The 21368-nt window shown below is 38.6% G+C and overlaps 1 protein-coding gene across 4 annotated transcripts in view; it reads left to right on the top strand.

The window, feature by feature from the left end:
- The first annotated feature begins 230 nt into the window (after positions 1-230).
- The window catches only part of LOC150098205 (trypsin-1-like), a 103777-nt gene continuing 82639 nt past the window's right edge, over positions 231-21368 (top strand). For all 4 annotated transcript variants that reach the window (XM_090406045.1, XM_090406047.1, XM_090406046.1 and 1 more), the window contains exons 1-2: positions 231-370; positions 3708-3844. In XM_090406045.1, coding sequence (XP_090262171.1) covers positions 325-370; positions 3708-3844 — 183 coding nt within the window. In that variant the 5' untranslated portion in view covers positions 231-324. The remainder of the gene's footprint in view (positions 371-3707; positions 3845-21368) is intronic.

Below are 21368 nucleotides of genomic sequence, written 5' to 3'. Positions count from 1 at the left end.
TCAAAACTGAATAAAGTTTTGTCTGCACATATTGCCTAATGCTTTTCTTACTGAGTCCGTCCTGTTCCATAAGCGTGAATGACTGATGACGACACTATAGATTAGTGAGCTTATCTCAACATGAATTTATGATTTTAATCCTCATACAAATACTGATATTAATACACTGGTCTTATGATAGGCTTAATAAAATAATTCCTCACCTGCTTTTTTAAAAGCCATGTAGTTATTTTATTACTTTTTTTCCCACGAAATATACAGTATAAATGAACAGCGTTTTTTGATTCGAGTGTTTCTTTTATCAACTTCATAAAACAAGTCATTATGCATTTTCTTACTATCTTCGCTATATTTCCATTCCTTACTTCAGGTAAGTAAAAAAATGACGAGTTTTCAATTTCATATAATTGTATTTTTCTAATTCAATATAATATTTATTCGACCTTATTCTAATACTTCCACTGAATTTTAAACAACATGGGAAAACACCTATGAATTGTATATAATTTTCTTTTGGCAAGATTTTCGTCCACATCACACCGTTTCAGTGGGTCTCATGACCCTAAACAGAGAGTTTAAATGCAATAAGGAATGTTTCTGGATTGTAAACAGGGCACTGCATCTTTTTGAGCTACCGAATTGATGTATAGATGGTAACTCTTTCCCGAAATGATTTCATCTTTCTTTAAGTGACGTGCTTTGCTGCCGTAATGTGGCAAAAAGATAATAATAATAATAATACACTTAAGTAGGTTGGCCATGTCATCAGGATGTATCACATACATCACTAACCACTTAATGTTATGTGCTTCCTGCGGATTAAAATATCACGTGTGGGAATATGGGCAGAAAGCATGTCATTTCAGACAAGGCAGTAGCAAATGCAGAGCCCAGTTGGGATCATTTTGGTGGGACCCCTAATTTAAGATAATTAGGTATCTGGAATATTTGCTATTAAATAGTACTAAAATGAAAATAATATATTTATTACTTACAGAAAAAAGAGCCTAATTATAGATTTCCCCCTGCTTTCTATTCGGCTTCAGAATTTTATCATGTAAAGGTCTTGCTTCACCACACATAATGGGGTTCAATTAGGTCCATTCGACTTAAGGCCCGTCTTGCATTATTTATTTATTCCGTGATACAACGGGTCCTGAGACCCTGCAATAGCTAAGACATTGCAACATCTTATTAAATTAATATATTGATATCAGTCAATTGTAATGCAATTTTGTGTGCAAATTACGTGTATTCTCTCTTCCATTTTTTTTTTTTTTTCGATATGTAAGAACCTACTTTTCTGTGGGAAAATCCTTCCATCTCTATATAAAACGCTAACACTCACTTTAGTTAGAAAGCTCTTATAAAGATACTTTGTATCCTAGACTAGATTGGAATCCAGGTTTTTCCAACTAAAGTACTGTCTTTAACGATCGAGCTTATGGAGACTCAATATTGCGTGACTATTGAATCTATCGAGGGCACAATTTTACACGCACGCGCGCACACACACACACACACACACACACACACACACACACACACACACACACACACACACACACACACACACACACACACACACACACACACACACACACACACACACACATTTTTTTAAAGAATTGAATGACATAAACCGAGAGTAAAGGAAAAAGGTTTAATGGTATCACAGGACTAGTTTCGGCTTTTTACAGCCTTCTTCAGGTGTTTTCATATAACATAAGAAAAAACATTAAATATTGAAGATAAAAACTGTGAACAGCGCAGGAAAGTCACTATACATATTTAACGTGAAAATGTTGTATACGTATTCAAAGTAACGTATTCAAAGCTGTTCTTTCGTTGGCCACATTGTTGGGTGAGTGCGTGCGTATAGCATCTCGTGAGTGCCAATATGTGATCACAGCAGAATGACAGTCTGGGAGGTTGTAGCTTAAATTATTATTAGGGTTGAGGATGATTTCTCTAGATTCAACAATTTTTCTCTTCAATTCGTCATGGCAACGGAAAATGTTGTTAGATGTATCCCAAAGGATTGTATGACTATGGTTTTTATTATCGGAATCGGCAGAAAAAAGGATATGGCTGTATAAAGCACTGGCACGTGTTCTCTTGTAAGTGATATCCCACCTGTGCTCCTTCATACGCAATTCAATAGACTTATCCGTCTGGCCAAAGTAAGGAATGTCGCAGTCCCACGATATCTTGTATAACTAGGATATTTTAGATTGTGATGGCTAGGCTTTGGACGGCTCACCAAAGAGCGGATCTTAGGAAGCAGAGTGAATAAAGTTCTAATGTTATATTTTTTGAGAACCTTGGCTAATTTTTGAGAGACTGAGCTTATGTATGGTATAGATATATTGCCTTTAACATTATTCATTTCTTCAGCATGGCGACTAGGAGGATTAAAAAGGTATTTTTGAGTAATTTTTTGAGAATAACCATTCAGTCTGAGAGTAGATCTAAGAAAATTGATCTCTTTATGAAGTTCATCTGGGTTGTCAAGAAGAGAGCGAGCTCTATGTCCTAAAGTAGAAATAATTCCAAGTTTCTGAGGAGGGAAATGATGGGACTGACTATGGAGATATCTATTGGTGTGTGTAGGTTTTCTGTACATCGAAATTTTAAGTTTTTCAGAAGAACGGGTCAGTTTCATGTCCAGGAAAGGCAGGGAACCATTAGTTTCAAACTCAGCCGTGAATTGGATATTCGGGTGTTGACTATTGGGATGTTCAAGGAAACCCAGGAGAGAATCGTGTCCATAGCTCCAAATGAGGAAAATGTCGCCCACATATCGTTTCTAAATTCTAGGTGCTAAGGAAGAGGAAGATATAGCATTAACTTCAAAATCTTCCAGATAAATGTTGGCAAGTACAGGAGATAAAGGATTATCCATTGCTAGACCATGATTTTGCTTGTAGATGGTGTCCTGAAATCTAAAGTATCCAGACTTGATGCAATGAGTAAGTAAGGCTAACATTTTTTTAGATAACTTATCTTTGAGTAGTGTCAGGACTTAGTCTGTAGGAACATTTGTAAACAAGGATACTATGTGAAAGCTAGCCATGATGCCATTCTCTTGAACAGTAATGTCTTTAATGTATGATACAAAATCCGCAGAGTTGTTAATAAAAGACGAAGACAAGACGAAGACTTGCCAGAAAAACATTTAAGGTATTTTTGCGAGATATTTTGAAAAGTTGTATGTGGGTGAATCAATGCCTTCAACAATGGAACGAAGTGGGGTATTTTCCTTGTGGATCTTGGGAACTCCATATATGCGTGGCATGAGCGGATGGAGAGAGCGAAGAGAAAGGCGAATGTTTCTAGACAGTTCAGAAGTTGTTTTTAATAAATTGTTGGTACGATTTTGAAGTTCACGAGTGGGATGTCTCTCAAGAATTGAGCAAGTGTTACTCTGTAGTAATTCAAGCATCTTATTAAGATTAAACAATGAAGTGCAGAGTACATTCTGAACATCTCAGTGGAAAACAAAATCGGAAATGATGACGATTAAACAAATCCCGTGAATTCCATGTGAATAAATCATTAGCCCCATCAAATGCCGAAATGGATAGCGATATTTCATGCCAATTTTGTTAAAGGAATGCTCTGTTTTTGAAACGAATGTTAATTATACTAATAATAATTTCATTGAATTTCAAGCTAAGATCATAACATAATATTTTAACTAACAGGTATTCTAGTTCATTCAGCACTACCTGGAAGTCAAGTGAAATTACAAGTATCAGGCTGTGGTGTAAGTAAAACGTATTATGTGGGTGATAGAATTGTAGGAGGACGAGATGCCCTCTATGGAGAATTTCCTTGGCAGGTAAGAGATTCTTCCTTGTTTTTACTAAGGAAATATCCTTCTTTTTTAAAAAAAAAACAGAATTTTTTACATAAAGAAACTATATGTAACTGGTTTATATGGAACGGAATTGTAAATTAATCAGAACATAATCAATTTCTTATTATCGTATTCAACTCACTAAGCAACTATGATAATGAATGCCTAGGGACTGCAAAAATCTAAACTCTTTAAAATTAATTAATAGATATATTTTGTTTTATTATTTTATTGATTATTTTAAATAATATTGTGTTGATTATTCTGTTGATTATTGTGTGTGTGCGTGTGTGTGTGTGTGTGTGTGTGTGTGTGTGTGTGTGTGTGTGTGTGTGTGTGTGTGTGTGTGTGTGTGTGTGTGTGTGTGTGTGTGTGTAGAAAGTAGAAAGTTTTTTTACCTTGGGTGTACTATACGTTAAAGATACCAAGTAATTTTATAATTGGTTTTAATTCTTTTTTCCCAAGCAAGCAAACAAGCAAGTAAGCTGTTTGCGCCTGAAGTAACCCTTCCCATAATACATAGCATTATATATGTCCGTAGCTTTGTATTATGGGATCACTTAGACAAGTGTCAGAGCTAATTCCACCTTTACCACGAGTTGCCTCAGACCTGAAAATACTTCAGGCGTAAACTGAGGTTACTTGCTTGTTTACTTACTTGGGAAAAAAGGATTAAAACCAAGTTTATAAAATTTCTTGGTATATACGAGGGACGTCCAGAAAGTAAGTTCCGTTTGTTAATATTTTCACTGCAGCGCTGCGATGGCAATAGTGCGCATGCGTGCTGAGTTCGTTGATTCCTTAGCAAGGCGTTGGTGCCATTTTCAGACTTTCTCGAAATGCGTACGCTTCTTGGTGTGTATTTATATTTATATTTACGTCAATGTCTAAGAAAATCGAAATCGCCCGCAGCATGTGAAATTAGGTCAGTTATCTGTTTCTTAAATGCGAGGAACATTAAAGCAGCTGAAATTCATCCACAAATTATTGACGTTTATGGAGAACATACAATGAGTGATTCAATAGTACGAAGATGGGTAAAACTTTTTAATGAAAGAAGGACAGGTGTGCACGATGATGAACGGAGCGGGTTTCCAAGTGGAAAATCATGTGCGCTGTGTTTTGGGACAGACAAGGAATTTTACTGGTAGACTTCTTGGGGTCAAAGCTCCACAATCAACGCGAGTATGTACTGCCCTGGACTTCCTTCGTATATATACAAAATTCACGTCAATTTGACTCTATGATTGCATTTTTATCTATGTATGAAAGTTTTTAGAGTGCTATGCACTCTAAAAATTAAATCTGTATAGAGTGGGAAACAATGTGTATGTTTTAAGATATATCAGAAAACAACAACGAAGAAGAATGCTTATTTGGTTTATATTTGCATTAGTCGGTATCCGGAGAGTTCATCGAAAATGTGCAGAGTGAGATAGCAATGCTACTTTAATAGGGAATAATTATAGAACAATATGGTTTCTTATTGTCTTTCTTGTCCGATATCTGTTTCATGTCTGTTCATGGGACTGATTTGCCTGTTTCCGGGAGGAAAAGCCCAGCCTACGCAGGCTCCAATATTATTATTTTTACTAGTAATGATATGCGACTTCAATACAGCAATCATTATGGGATGAATTTTACTCAGATTCGCTATTTCAAACTTTACAAGAAAATGTCTAACCCTTCCAGTTTTCAGTTCAGCTATATTCGGGGCAACAAAGAAATCACATGTCCAAATTATGTATTACCATAACTCTCTGACTTAACGGAATTAGTAGAAGTTGTTACAAGAAGCTGTCTGCACGGTTCAGTTTTTGTTCTAAATGGATCACTTTTATAATAACATTTTCAAAAAAAAAAAAAAAAGGTTTTGAAATGATATTAGCAATTCCGCTTTGGTAGGATCAATTTAATGAAATTTTAAGTTTTTGGTGAATTGTTTTTTCGATGAATTGCATTTTCGACGAATTGTCGTTCGATGAATTCTCTATCGACAAAATTCATCGAACTTTGTTCATTAACTCTTTTTTTTTTCGATGAATTTTCATGAAACCGAATTACTCAAAGATGTAAATATATTACTAATACATTTGGAAGAGGAGGACGAGGCATACTTCCTTCGACTACAATCATACAAACCGCAAAAGCTCTTGCAGAAAACGGGATATTCAGTAGATCCTCAACACTGTTTTCCATTGTAATTTTGGGCAAGAAAAGTTATAAATTATTTATAGAAAATTATATATTAAAACTTGTCTATATTGGTGTCCTAAACACGTCAGTTCACACTTCATGCATACAAAACAGATTAATCTTAGAAAACCAAACTGCAACTCATGACAACGTTCAAGTCGATTGGTTGACCCAATAACCAATAACAGCCACTGATTTCTGGGTACTATTGTCTCAGCGCATACCGCTGCCTCACGTTCTGGGTGGTTTAAAACCACTGCTACGCTAAGAATTTGACCCGCTGCGACATCTGTACGTCTGTTCAAAGAGCTGAAAGGTGTTCAGATTTGTCATCGCACACCCGTCTATTAACCGAATGTGATGCAATGACATTCGCATATAATACATAGCAATGTTTAAGCATCGAAAAGTGTCCTCTGCATGAAGCATCAGTATACTGTGCATAATTCTAGGAATTATGCGAAGCCAGGAATCAATTAGGAGAGTCTTTAACAGGAATGAATGAAAAAATATATCAGTGATATTGATGGGTGTGCACTGCACAGCTGGGATATCCGCTCCTGATATATATTATTATTATTATTATTATTATTATTATTATTATTATTATTATTATTAAAAGAGACCTCCAGTCAGAGACTCATCGAGGGAGGCCACATACTACACATACACAGCTATCATACTTATTCTAATTCATTCACACTGCTTGCATTCGCAACAACCAATGGTAATCCATTCCAATCACGCAGCCACCCTTTGAGAGAAAAATTTAGTCCTCACACCCTTCTTGGCGGCCTTCATTCTCAGCTTCCAAGGATGCCCTCTTATCCTTTCCCCATCCTCCATAAATTGAAAAATTCCATCACTTGAAATCCTGTATGACCCTTTCAGAAGTTTGTAAGTCTCAATCATATCAACACTCTTTCTCCTATTTACTAGTGTCTGTAGTCTACAAATTCTCAATCGGTCTTCATAATCAGTATTCCATAATCCTGATATCATTTTTAACACTCTCCTTTGTACTCTCTCCAATATATCAGAATCACAATGGAAACCAGGAGACCAGACCTGGGCACAATATTCCAAGTGAAGTCTTATCAAGGCCCTGTAAAGGGGAAAAATAACATCCTTATCTTTACATGTGAACGTTCGTTTCAGCATTACAATTATCTTTTGAGTTGTATTTGCAATCTTTGCCACATGGCCTCTAAACTTCAACTTCCTTCAACTTATTAACACTCCAAGATTCCTAGCCTTATCAGTTTCTTCTAGCCTAATTCCACCAATATAATACGACAATGGATATCTAATCATGTTAAATTAGAAAGGATATTTAATCATATATATCTTTGGAACGGTTTCCAGGTCTTTGGAACAGTTCTACTTCTGTAATATTAAATCTCCCGATTAAAGACCATTATAGGTAGGATTATATTTGCTGACTAGAGGAATTTTTTGAGAGACTGTGTAGCTCAGGGGATGTGGCATTTGCAGACCACAGCACTTGTTTGAAGGAAGGAAGACTTGGTTTCAAATCTAGTTGGCGAGTAGAGGAAATTTTTCTAAGCCGTTTTTCGACTTGTTCCCGAATTAGTTGATCTCTTGCACGGGCGAGCGGTTTTTTACTCCGGGAAACTCGGGTTTTTCGTCCTGTAAAATCAAGAAAATCGACCGTAGAACCCACACTATTTCAGACATTAAATATATTGTGTTAGGGTTCGGGACCACGAGATGGCGGCACTTGTTGTGCCATCTCTTCACAGCGTGCCGCTCAATTAGTGACAGCCTTGCGCCAGCTATCTCTAATTGGGTATCAGTGGAGACTGAACTGCCCCACTCAGTCTCAAAAAAAGTTGGATAGGGCTAAAACGGCCTCGCCTACTCCCTATACGGGAATAAAGAGGCGTTAGCTGATTTTTTTAGGAATTTTTCTAGCAAATTACCGAGGTAGTCCATTTCAACAGAGGCAAAAATTTCACTCTCCTGGAAACGTGGATGTTTAATCGCAGAAATCATGAAAATCTACAGTGATCTAATGGTATTTTAGACAGTGTTCATAATCGTCATCATCACGAACCATGGGAGCAAAGTCCTTAGGTGTCTAATGCCATGTTGACTATATTGTCCCAGTGACGTTTGTTCATTGCAGCATCACTTAATTCCTGAAGAGCTCCCCACAGCAGTCTTTAATATCGTCGGCCGACTCACGATGAGGGTAAATGACTTCTGACATTTGTTCCACTCATCAGGCCAAACACCAATGACTTTAACTTTCTGTCACTTCACATTCTACAAATATGTGCAAAGGGTTTTAATTTTCTTTGTATGACTTTTTGAAACAGTCTCTTTTAGTTCCTTCTGTTCACTTCTTATCTTCTGAGTCCATCCAATTCGTAGAATTTTACGACAACACGTTCTTTCAAAAGCCAGTATTCTTCTCTCCGATTCCTTTTCACTATCCAAGTTTTAACCATATAACGTACTACTAAAGATACATGTCTCAAGAATGCTTAGTTTGATTTTTTTAAGGTGATATTTCTACTCTTCCAAATTTTGTACATGGATTTTAGCGTTGACTAGAGGAAATTTTTCTAAGCCTTTTTTCGACCGGTTCCCGAGTTAGTCGATCTCTGGCACGGGCAAGCAGGTTTTTCCTCCCGAAAACTCGGGTTTTTCGTCCTGTAAACTCAAGAAAATCGACCGTAGAACCCACATTATTTCAGACATTAAATATATTGTGTTAGGGTTAAAGACCACGAGATGGCGGCACATTTGAGCCGTCTCTCTTCACTGCGTACCGCTTAATTAGTGATAGCCTTGGGCCATCTGTCTCTGATTGGGTACCAGTGGAGATTGAACTGCCCACTCGGTCTCCAAAAGTTAGATAGGGCTAAATGGCCTCGCCTACTCCCGTATATACGGGAATAAAAAGGCGTTAGTTGATTTTTTTTTGATTTTTTTAAAAGCCTTTGCAATATTTTAATTTCATTTTTAGAGTTTAGATCACGTGTTATACAACTTTCACGATAGGTAAAACTATTCCACATTCTCAAGTTTCTTTCCCTTTACAATAATCATTTTTCTAATCTCCTTTTCACCAAAAACTATTGTTTTTGTCTTTTCTATATTCATCCTCAATCCGTATCTTTTACCTTCTCTATTCAGAAAGTGTTACACAAATATATATCAGTTAGAAGTTAGCATTATGAAATGGAGATAGCTGTCCGCCACTTTCTCAGTGCTTTAGTATCATCGGTAGCCATGAGCTCAGTTGCCATTGGTTGCTAAAGATAGGAGTTAGCTGCTGAGGGAATTCCAAAAGTTTTAAAGGACCCTGCCTACTCTCTTAAGGGAATAAATAAGGATAAAGATAAGATAAGGTAAAGATAAGTATGTTATTTTGCCTCTTTACAAGGCCTTGATAAGACCTCACTTGGACTATTGTGCCCAGGTCTGGTCTCCTGGTTTCCGTTGTGATTCTGATATATTGGAGTACAAAGGAGAGTGTTAAAAATGATATCAGGAAAAATGATTCTGGAATACTGATTAAAAAGACAGATTGAGAATTTGTAGACTGCAGACACTAGTAAATAGGAGAAAGAGCGGTGATATGATTGAGACTAACAAACTTCTGGAAGGGTCATACAGGATTTCAAGTGATGGACTTTTTCAATTTATGGAGGGTGGGGAAAGGACAAGAGGGCATCCTTGGAAGCTGAGAATGAAGGCCGCCAAGAAGGGTGTGAGGGCTAAATTTTTCTCTCAAAGGGTGGCTGCGTGATTGGAATGGATTGCCATTGGATGCTGTGAGTGCAAGCAGTGTGAATGAATTCAAGAATAAGTATGATAGCTGTGTGTGTGTGTGTGTGTGTGTGTGTGTGTGTGTGTGTGTGTGTGTGTGTGTGTGTGTGTGTGTGTGTGTGTGTGTGTGTGTGTGTGTAGTAGGTGGCCTCCTTCGATGAGTCTCTGACTCCCTGGAGGTCTCTCTTAATAATAATAATAATAAAATGAATTATTATTATTATTATTATTATTATTATTATTATTAAATATTTAGAAAAAAATTATATGCATAACATTAAGTTTGGCATATACTGAAGAATGAAGAAAATGGAATTAGGGTACCAAGAAATCTCTTTGTTTTACTGTTTTGACAATATAGCATGAACTAAAAAACTATGGAGAAGTTTGTCTTCTTTCCCTGACCAAACTACAAGGATGTAAGTCCAGGAATAGAAAGGACATTTCAGATTCACTTTTCTGCTGCAAGTCCTGTGGGTGAAGGGTTAATCAACCTATATCTTCGCAATCGGTTTAGGCCATTACTTGGTGTTAGTTTTACAATGCAACCCATTTCATTTCTTAATGTTTATTGTAATAACAAGAAAATAGTGAAATACAATCTTATATACGCGCAAGTACGATTCATAATAGATAGTAAAAGTGTTCAGTATTCTATTGAATTCAAGAGGCATGTAGTTTTATGTACCCTACTTGCATTCATATTCTTCTGTTGAGGCAGTTTTCAAAATAATTTACGAGGGAGATCTGCAGCAAACTCAACCTCACCTTTTACAGTATGTTGTTCAGGACTGCATGACTGTGATTAGCCCAGATTCAAGGTTGTATGTAAGGGTAGGATTCCTTGAGACCCCAATTTTAAGGGCCCAGAGAAAGTTTTTTCTTTATTTTTTTCTACTTCAGAGGGTCCAGTAAGTGCTTTTCCCCCAGGCCCAGCGTTAGCTGTTGACGACCCGACTGTGATTATGTCTTACTGCTCAGCTGCTTGAAGCAATGTCTCACAAGTCAAGAATTCCTTCCTACAGCGATCACAGTATCAAAAAAAATAATCAGTTCCTCCCCAATTCCCCGTCCTTCTCGTCAACAAGATTTTAAAAATGCCATCACCATACCCTACATCCGTGGCACAACCGAAAAAATAGCCAAGATTCTAAAAAAGTACAACCTACACACAGCATATAAGCCCCACTGCAAACTTGCTACCCTTATCCGTTCTATGAAAGATCAGCTCCCTCCTCTCTCTCTGCCTGGAGTTTATAAAGTACCCTGTTCCTGTAAGCTGTCCAAGACATGGTCAGGCTTGGCTGACCATGTCTTGGACACCACCCACAGGGTATCATGGAAGAAAACCACCATGCTCCACCACAGCAAATTCAAGAAAGAGAGACTATTCTTAGAAGCAGCAGCAGCAGCAGCGCTCAGAAACCAATCAAATCTTAATAAATACGGTTGCCTTAAGCTTCCGAGGATTTGGGAAACATTCATCACCAGAGGTCCCACCTTATATTCCAGGCCACCTATAACCGCCCTCAGGGGGCGCTCCACCTAGATAGGACTTTAGTGTCACCCACATGGTTGGGCTTAGTATTGTATGATATTTGTGTTAATGTTACATGAGTTGTTTTTGTAATCCCTAGATGTCCTAGTGACTAGGACGAAATATAGGAAGTATTAAATTCTGTTTTAATCCTTTCTGAGTGTTGTAAAAAATCCATTAAGTCTCCAACATGATGTCCTCACAGGACTTAAGGCTCTACACACGAATCAATTTTAATTTGTTTTGTTTGGATAAATAAAAATATATATTTATATAATTAATTTAAGTCTGCCTGCAGACCACTGGTTGAGAAACACTGCCATAGACCAATAAAATCTCACTAAGCAACACGTCTAAACCAATAATGACATGTTGAGTTTTATAATGTTCCCCACTGTTCCATCTGATTCTGAATGTTATGTCAATACAAATGATGAAAGACTTGCTGAAGGTGAACTAAACAGTTCATATCGAAGCAAATTAAACGATCTGGCGAGATATTTAGGTCTGCCAGGACATTATGCACAGATCATTGGACTGAGACAGAAAACTAAGAATCTGCTAGCACTAAGGACCTCGTTTTTTCCTGATATGCAAGTGTGAGAATAAATTTTTCCCTTATATTTTGTATTAATGTTTCGCTAGTATGCCGTATTTCAGTGACATTTAAAATGAAAGAACAATGAATAACTTCACATCAGATGAGTTCTTCATCTCATGAAATAAAATAAAAAATGAAATAAGAAATATGAAATAAAATAAAACACTAAATAAAATTTTCATGCGAATTTTTCATATAAAAATTTTATCATGCATGATGAACTTCCCTAGTATAATTTAAAATTGGAATATAGGCGCAAATGAATTAACTGCAGATTAAATAATTATTATTATTCGTGACACCCCCAAGGAGTCCGAAGACTCATCGCGGGAGGACACCTAGTGTACAATTCACCGTCTCCACCACTACCGAACCTCTACTACCAATCAAGTACATCAACGCCATCTACCGCCCACCACCATTACTTCTGGTTCCCATCTGCCATACGGCCGGGGGAGGGTAGCTATATGCTACCATTCTAGGGAGAGATGATTATGAGCAAGGTGGTTTCCCGTTGCCTTCCTTGCCGTAAGTATTTATGACTGTAACCTGTGTGTTCACGGGGCCGGTTTGCCTGCTTGCGGGATGAAAAACCCCAGATAAACTGGCGGAAAAAACCCTGCTTCCCACGCCCAAGACCGGCTAACTTGGCTATGGCTGAGGATGATCCTTAGCTCCTCACGTCGTGGACGGGAATCGAACCTAGGACACTCCTTCCCCAGGCATATGGTTGCGAAGCGCAAAGCCACTAGGCTAACCGCGCGGACACCACCATTACAACAAGTATCTTTTGTCTGTAAATTGCGTGTGTTCTGAAGGGTCGATTTTAATCTGTATAATGTGAAGTCAAAAATGAATAATGTGGCTCAGCATGGTCTAATCTGTGCGAATTTCCTATTGATGCATAAAAAAATAAATTTTTACTACTTTCCGCAAGCAGTGTTAAGGAAAGCAGCTTTATGTGACTTCCCAAAAACTTTTTTACAACCTATAATGTATTATAGGTTGTAAACCTATAATACATAATAATGTGAGTAGATTAAGTTTTTTTTTTTTCATCCGTTATCAATTTTATATATTTTTCGTATTTTTAATTTGCATTTTAACAGAAACTATGTTCTAGAGAACAACCATAGATATTTTTCACGTTACCTCAGGCCTCCAATAAGCAGGGTGGTGGTCTCACACTGGGCATGAAATTCATCTGCGGATAAAAACGAAAAAATTAAATTTTGTGTTTATAAATAATAACAATGATTACATTATATAAATGCAATACCCCCCTAAGGAGAATTACAAAATCTATGCCTACCATGAGTGTATATATTTGTAAAATGCTAACCACTTCGCCAAACCAGAAAAGTTTTCCCGCAAAGGGATTAGCCTATCAGTTCGACTGAGATTAGATGAGTGTAGCAACCATTCACTGCTCTCTTTGTAGAAATATTTCAGCAGGACACTGTTGTTACATACAGTTTTAGTCTTTTTCCAAAGAACGATTTGTTTAGAGGAGGTAGTATGTTGTGCGAGTAGCAATTATTCTTTTGCGTGGAGTTTGATATAGTTTTGATGTTCTCACGATGAATAACTTAAGCTCTTCGGTTTGTTCAATTTAGGATAAGCCATGGGTGCGAAGAATTTTATAAATTCAGGCGTAGGTCACTGGGAGGAAATCTGCCATTGCAGATTCTAGAACATTGTTATGTCTAAGACTTGGTCATCTTGTATCTTGTCAGTTGCATAAGAGAAATGAGCTGCCATTATATGGCGAAGAGAGAGAGAGAGAGAGAGAGAGAGTGGTGGAAAGATAAGTTTAAATTTTTATAATTGTGTAGGCTGATATCGATAAACTGTTAATTGTAGATTGTTGTGTGATCGGTAGGTGGTGTTCGGTCTAGTTAAAGGTGTGCATTAATTAAATTCTTTGTTTTTTGTGTGTAGCTTTTGAGAGTGCAAAATGGCCATGTGATGTAGATGAGTACGAAAGATGAAAACAAGTGACATAGAATTTTCAGAAACAGTGAGGTGTCTTGAATGCGACATGTATGCTTGGGGATTTAATAGGAGAGATGAAAGAGTTTGGGTGTGATCGGTGCATTCAGTGGCGTAACTAGGGGGAGGGGGGTTCGCACCAGACGTCACTTTAAACCTTACCCTATACGTTGTTCTGACGTTTTGTAGTATTTTTGGTGTGTATTGAGAGGGGGCGGCAAAAGCTCTAGCAACGCCACTGGGTGCATTAAAGATGATGATGATAACGTAAGACAGCCGGCGTAACTGGCGGTGATTGGTAAGAGAGCGGATGTACAAGTGGTGAAAATGCGATCAGCATAAATAGCACCGAGAAAGGAATTGAAGAGATTAAAGCAGAGTTAGTAAAGATCAGTCAAGAGATTAAATGAATGAGGAATAAACTTGAGAATTACAGATTTGCTTGTAAATGTTAGACCAATGGGACGAAAGAAGGCCTTCCGAAAGAGATATCAAATGATTCAATAGTAGGGCTGTATGCGAATTCGATAATTAAGTGAAAAGGTGCATAACGTTTGTTTTCTAGGCAGTGGCGGCTTGTACATAAGCACTGCGAAACTGCAGCATCCCAAGGGAAAAAAAAAGAAAAAATTAAAATTTGTGTTTATAAATAATAACAATGATTACATTATATAAATGCAATATAACATTTTAAAGGTTAACATGTATGTTTCGACATTGATTGAATAGCTAATAATAATTATCATTATTATTATTATGGGCGACTCCAGGGAGTCCTTAGACTCATTGAGGGAGGCCCTAAATATTATGTCCACACAACTATTCACATTCTCACAGTATCTATTATACCTTGCCATAGCACCCACAACAGACTCTGGCAACTTATTCCACTCATTTACTACTCTAAAAGTAAAGAACCCAGCTCTAAAACCCTTGCTAACCACACTCTTGCCCAGCTTCCATAGGTGTCCCCTAGTTCTCCCACCACCAGTCCTGATCTCAAAAATATCCTCCGAATTAATCCTATAGAAACCCTTTAGCAATTTGAATGTCTCAATCATATCTACCCTTTTCCGCCTATCAACCAATTTCTGCAACCCACAAATCTTCAACCTATTCTCATATGGTTCATTCCATAGACCTGCTATCATCTTGGTCACTCGCCTCTGGATCCTCTCCACCTCCTCCCCATCAAGAAGGAACCTAGGTGACCAAATCTGGGCACAGTAATTGAGATGAGGTCTTATCAAGGCTTGGTACAGAGGAATAACTTGCTTGTCTCTGCTCGTCAAAGTATTTTTCAGCAACCAAGTGATTTCATGAGCTGATTTAGCCACTTTTGCAATGTGTCCCCAAAACTTCACCTCCCTATCCACCAACACTCCCAAGTCCCTGGCCTCATCAATCTCCTGGAGTACAGTTCCAGACGTATACTGCTGCAAATATTTTCACCCCAAAATGCATAACCTTACATTTTGTCACATTAAATTGACATCCATTCTCCTTAGCCCAGAACTCCAACCTATCCATCCTGCAAGATTTTGCCATCTTCTGCATTCACTATTGCCCTACCCAACTTTCCATCATCAGCAAACAAATGAACAGTTCCTCTTAGACCCTTCCGTATATCGTTAATGAATAAATTAAACAGCAATGGTCCAAGAAAGAACAGAACCCTGAAGCACACCACTAGTCACAGGCCATCTTTTGGATTCTACTCCTGAATAAACTACTCTCTGATATTTCTCCATCAACCATCCACCTCGAATTGGAGTTGTTCGATTTGCGCTTTAGATTACGAAACAAATGCATAGCGATCTAACGCAGTGTCGGAATTATCATGTTTGGTCAGCTGCGGCTAGACTCGCCGATATTCGTTTGCACTTGTCACTGCATGTAACATTCGCGTGGTTAGCCTAGTGGCTATGCGCTTCACAACCATATGACTGGGGAAGGAGTGACCCAGGTTCGATTCCCGTCGAAGACGTGAGGAATTTGAGGATCTTCCTCAGCCATAGTCAAGTTAGCTGGTCTTGTAGCCAAGTTAGGTTTTTTTCCACCGGTTTATCTGGCATTTTTCATCCCGCAAGCAGGCCCTGTGAAAACACACGGATCTACAGCCATAAATACCTAACCTCCCATGAGGGGGGTCTCAACTCGCCCCAATAGGGATGGGGGGGAAAAAAGGTTGGAAACTCCATATGAATAAATAAATAAACTGCATAACAAGTGAATCCGGCACTGCTGGTTGAGCAGTATCGCTACATGTAAATGGCATGCATGCGCATGTTATTTCTGTGAGATACGAAACGTTTATTATTGGTGTGTGAGGGTGAAATATTTTTGGTAAATAATCCTATGGAAAATTATCGTTGCACGAAACAAATGCACTGCGATCTAACGCAGTGTCGGAATTATCACGTTTGGTCAGCTGTGACTAGACTCGCTGATATTCGTTTGCACTTGTCACTGTATGTAACAAGTGAATCCGACACTGCTCAACGAGCAGTGTCGCTACAGATAAATTGTATGCTTGCGCATTATTGAAAAAGGTTATTGAAAATTTTGTCAAGGCAAAAATAGAATGGATTTTATTTTCAAATATTTTTAATAAAGCAAATTTTTTAGTAAATTTACTTATTAATAAATTGGTTACTGATTAGGAAAAAAAATAATTATTTTTCTTATTTTGTATATGCAGCACCCCCACTTAAAATTTTCACCAGCTGCCACTGATAAGAGGAGTAAGCATACAAAAGGTTCTGTAGTGATAGTTGGCAGAAATGATTTCATTAGTAACAAGGAGAATGCAAAGATGCATGTCAGGAGGATGTTAACAACAGTTTGGGAACCACTGATTTAATTATTAATTATCCTTATGGGGAACCTTGAGAGCTCGTTCATAAGTACAGAATGCTATGTCAGGTCATTCATAATCTGGAGACCGCCTGTATAATAAAGAGCTGTATTTAAGTTTTTAGATTTGAAAAAGCATATGACAGGGTGCCAAGAGAAAAGCTTTTCAAAATACTACAATTATATGGGGAGAATAGAGCACTATATAGAGTAATACACCCCATGGACAAAACATTATACATAGATATGGTGATGGAAAGTTGACACTGGCAGACCCTGCACAGAGTAAAACGTGCCCAAACTGAATGCAGACAGTAAATAGGTAGACAATGGGGCTTCCCAACAGTGTATCACAAGCGATGAATAAATGTGATGATGCGAACTTATTATCGACAAAAGACAGATGGGTCATTCTATTGTCCAAGTAGTAAGAACCCTATGGTTCTTGAGGGCAACCATATCTACTGTGAGTATACCATCAACAGACATACCCGTACCCAGTGAGCAAGTGGTGGCCAATCACATGCCATTGATGACCAGGGTCAACGTAGGCTTTCTAGACTCATATGGACCAACCACAGAGCAACGGCAGCACAAATCATATCCTGATTCAGTTTCAGAGGTCCAAGCAGCGTCAGCAAGGAAACGGTATGGCATACCCTGAATACCATGGAATAAGGCAGCCGACGCCCTAAGCGTGCACCCTATTTACAACTTTTCATTGGGCATTGCACCTTGCCTAGTGTCAGAACCATCAAAACTAAACTCCTGCAGAGTGGAGAAGTTTTTTTTTAGTCTGATGGATCCAGTTATCAGTTGTACTGAGCTGATGGGAGGATGCGAATGTGGTGTCAACAGCATGAGGCTGTGGCCCCATTGTGCCAGGTCGACTCTGTTCAAGGAGATGGTGGCTCTGTGATGGTTTGGGAAGCCTTCTTATGTGACACATAGGCCCTTTAATGTGTCTGGAGCTATTAGAATAAGCTGGCTGGTCACCTACATGCTTTCATGGCCTTTGCACATCTGCAGCTGATGGTTTGTTTCAACAGGACAGTGCACTTCCCCATCAGGCTGCAACCATCCAGGCATGGCTCGTAGAGCACTCATCTGAGTTTGGACACCTGTCTGACAGCCAATCATCTATCCAACTTACTAGTCTGTTATGTAATTCAATCTGTTTCAGTTTAGCTACTAGCCTGTCATGTGGCAATCTGTTAAAGGCCTTTGAAAAAATCCAAGTATATTATTATTCAGGCCTCCATGGAGTCAAAAGACTCATCGTGGAAGGTCCTTTCTAAGAAACACAAGTCTATCAAGACTGATCGAGGGAGGTCCCTCCTAAGAAACACAAAGTCTATCATACCACTCCTTAAATGCATTGACCGTGTCAGTGCATTTAAGGAGTGGTATTCCTATTCCTTTGAAGCCTGATGAAGAGGTATTCACCACTTCATCAGGCAATACATTGCATGGTTCAACCACCCTCCATGCAAAGAAACCACTCTCCTCACCCTCTTTCTCACAGTTTCCTTTCGTAACTTCCAGGGATGGCCCCTTGTCATGACTCTTTCCCGCTGTTCAACCAAGCGAGAGAACTCCATAGTGTCAACCCTGTAACCACCTCTCAACAGTTTAAAAGTCTCAATCATATCACCCCTCCTTCTATCCACCAAACTCTGCAGTCCACACTCCCTCAGCTGATCCTCATAACTAACATTGTACAGTCCCAACACCATCTTTGTTATCTGCCTTTGTACCCTTTCCACAGTTAATTTATCCCCTTCAAATCCTGGGGACCAGATCTGAGAACAGCAGTATAAGTGTGGTCTGATCAGAGTCTTATACAATGGAATGATAACTATTTTATCTCTGCAGGTCAGTGTCCTTCTCATTATTGCAGCAATCCTCTGTGTTACCTTCACTACCTTTGCAATATGTCCCCTAAATTTCAGGTTTCTATCAATCATCAAACCCAGATCTCTTGTCTCTCCTTCTTCCTCCAGTTTAACTCCTCCCATAGAGTATGCAGCGTCCCATCAATGTTTCCCAAACCCGACCTTACATTTTGCTGCATTAAAGTGATAGCCCCATTCATTTGCCCTTCTATCTAGCTTATTCAAATCCTCTTGCAGGGCTACCACATCTGCACTATTACTAATAACCCTTCCAGCTTCGCATCATCTGCAAACAACCGAATATCCCCTTGCAATCCATGGACAATGTCATTGATATAAAGATTAAACAATATAGGTCCCAGTACTGAGCCCTGTGGAACCACACTTGTAACCTTCTGCCTCTTTCATATTGCTCCACCATACACAACGCTCTGATACCTATTGGACAGCCAATCCAGAATCCAGTTGACCAATCTGACATCCAGACCCATGTGCTGCAACTTGAATATCAGCTTATCATGTGGCACCCTGTCAAATGCCTTTGCTAAGTCCAGGAAAATGGCAGTATATGCCTGTCCCTCATCTAAAGCTCTTGTAACTTTATCATAAAAGGCTAGCATATTGCTAAATTAAGAGTGCCCCTTCACAAATCCATGTTGAGTCTCACTGATAACATTACCCTCATCTCCCCAATGCTGTATATGGTCCCTCACTACTTTCTCCAAAATCTTACTAACTACTGATGACACAGAAACTGGCCTATAATTAGACACTTCCAGTCTGCTACGGCCCTTATGCAATGGCACTGTCTTACCCTCCTTCCATTCCATGGGCACCTTTCCCGCAGCCAGACTTTCATTGAAAAGCCAGGTCAAGGGCACTGTCAGTTCCCCAGCACATTCTCTCAAATCTCGTGGTGAAATACCATCCACTCCCATAGCTTTACTAACATCCAGAGTACTCAGTATGTGGAACACACTCTCCTCCTGCACCTCTAAACCTCGAACCTGCTCTATCCCTCTAGTATTCAAATTGACTCCTCCAGGATGAAATACTCCAATAAAGTGTTCATTGAACAATTCCACTATGTCCTCTGCATCAGTTACTCTATTCCCATTTTATCCCACAATGTCATTCTTACACAGTCATTTCTCCTCCTACTGGCCACATAGCTAAAAAATTCCCTAGGATTTTCCTTGGATCTAAGAGCCAATCTTTTCTCATATTCCAGTTTCGCCTTACTTACCATACTAGTCACTCTTCTGGCATGTGTCTTATATTCTTCATGCATCTTCTCTTCACCTGTCTCCCTATATCTCTTCCACAGTCTCTTTTTTGCATGTAGCTCCTGTTTAATATTGTTTGTCATCCACTTTACTCCTATGCATTTTTACTCATATTACATATCCACTTTACTCGTATGCATCTCTTTTATCAGTGAATTTGTCACCTTGCTATAATATGTAAGCAGATTGCTGAAACATGATCTTCCCTTGTTGCGTCCTGCCTCGTCACTTTTACTTTTATTCTTATGTTATGTTATTCTGTAAGTATCATTTATCTCTCATGCATATCAGTTATTTCATTGCCGACAAATTTATATTTTGTTTAGAACGACTGCGCCAGCCGGCAACTAAATTCTGATACTCAAACATATAACGCTAAACAACAAACGGATCACGTGATGTGCAGTCGTGGCTCCCCCCTTTTCTTTCATACGTAAATTGCTTCCACCTTCACTCATACAGGTCCGAAAGTTTTATAAGTGGTAATTCAATCTCAGAAACAACAGACTCATGAACTTTGACATAAAGAAATACATTTATTATAAACACTTGCATAGATACACTTTAAGCAATAATTTCAATGGTAGAGAGTCTGAACTCCCCCCCCCCCCTCTTTAGGTTAAGATATCCAAAATTTCAATTCTTATGTTTAAATGAAACAATCCTATATCTCTGTTATATTATTATGTTCAGACTCGATTATTCTATACAGGGTTACTCAGTGCTCACTTTCTAAGCACAATGATATACAATCTTTGTACAAAGTATGTCAGACACATTCCGTCTTGTATTTTAACATGGAAAAATATTCTAATTCGTGCTCAAGCTCTATCCCCTCACAACTTAATTAAAATTCAGGCTAATATCTAACATTATATCATATAGCTTCTTCCTGACAAACAGTTCAGAGGTTAGGTTCCTTTCTCAGCACAAGCTTAGAGTGGCACCAGCTTATTTGACACAGGCAGATCAGTCCAAGCAGTCTTTTAGGCACTATGGGTAAGTTAATGTGTGGAGCTCCTTAAATCCTTGGCTCCTATTCCTTTTTACGATTACAATTCTATAATGAGTATGAAAAATTGTATATTACCATCTTGTTCTTTTCATGGAGTTTCCGTGACTTCCCTCCACGCTTTCACTTCCGTGTTTCCTCCCCATGTTTCTGTGGCATCAGCGACTTACTTCCACTATCTTCGAAGATTGCCCTTCGCTGACCTCACGTTGGCACAGCTTACCAACGGCTCTTTACTGGAATTCTGACTTTATTTCTTTGGTGACTCTATTTGACTCGGTACAACAGCAACCGGGAGATTGTTGCTGGGCATCGGCGACAAGCTTCTGT

Source organism: Typopeltis vanoorti, chromosome 16 (genome assembly GCF_054136105.1).
Source record: "Typopeltis vanoorti isolate ZY-2024b chromosome 16, IOZ_Tvanoo_1.0, whole genome shotgun sequence".
Lineage (NCBI taxonomy): Eukaryota > Metazoa > Arthropoda > Arachnida > Uropygi > Thelyphonidae > Typopeltis > Typopeltis vanoorti.
This window is presented reverse-complemented; position numbering and strand designations above follow the sequence as displayed.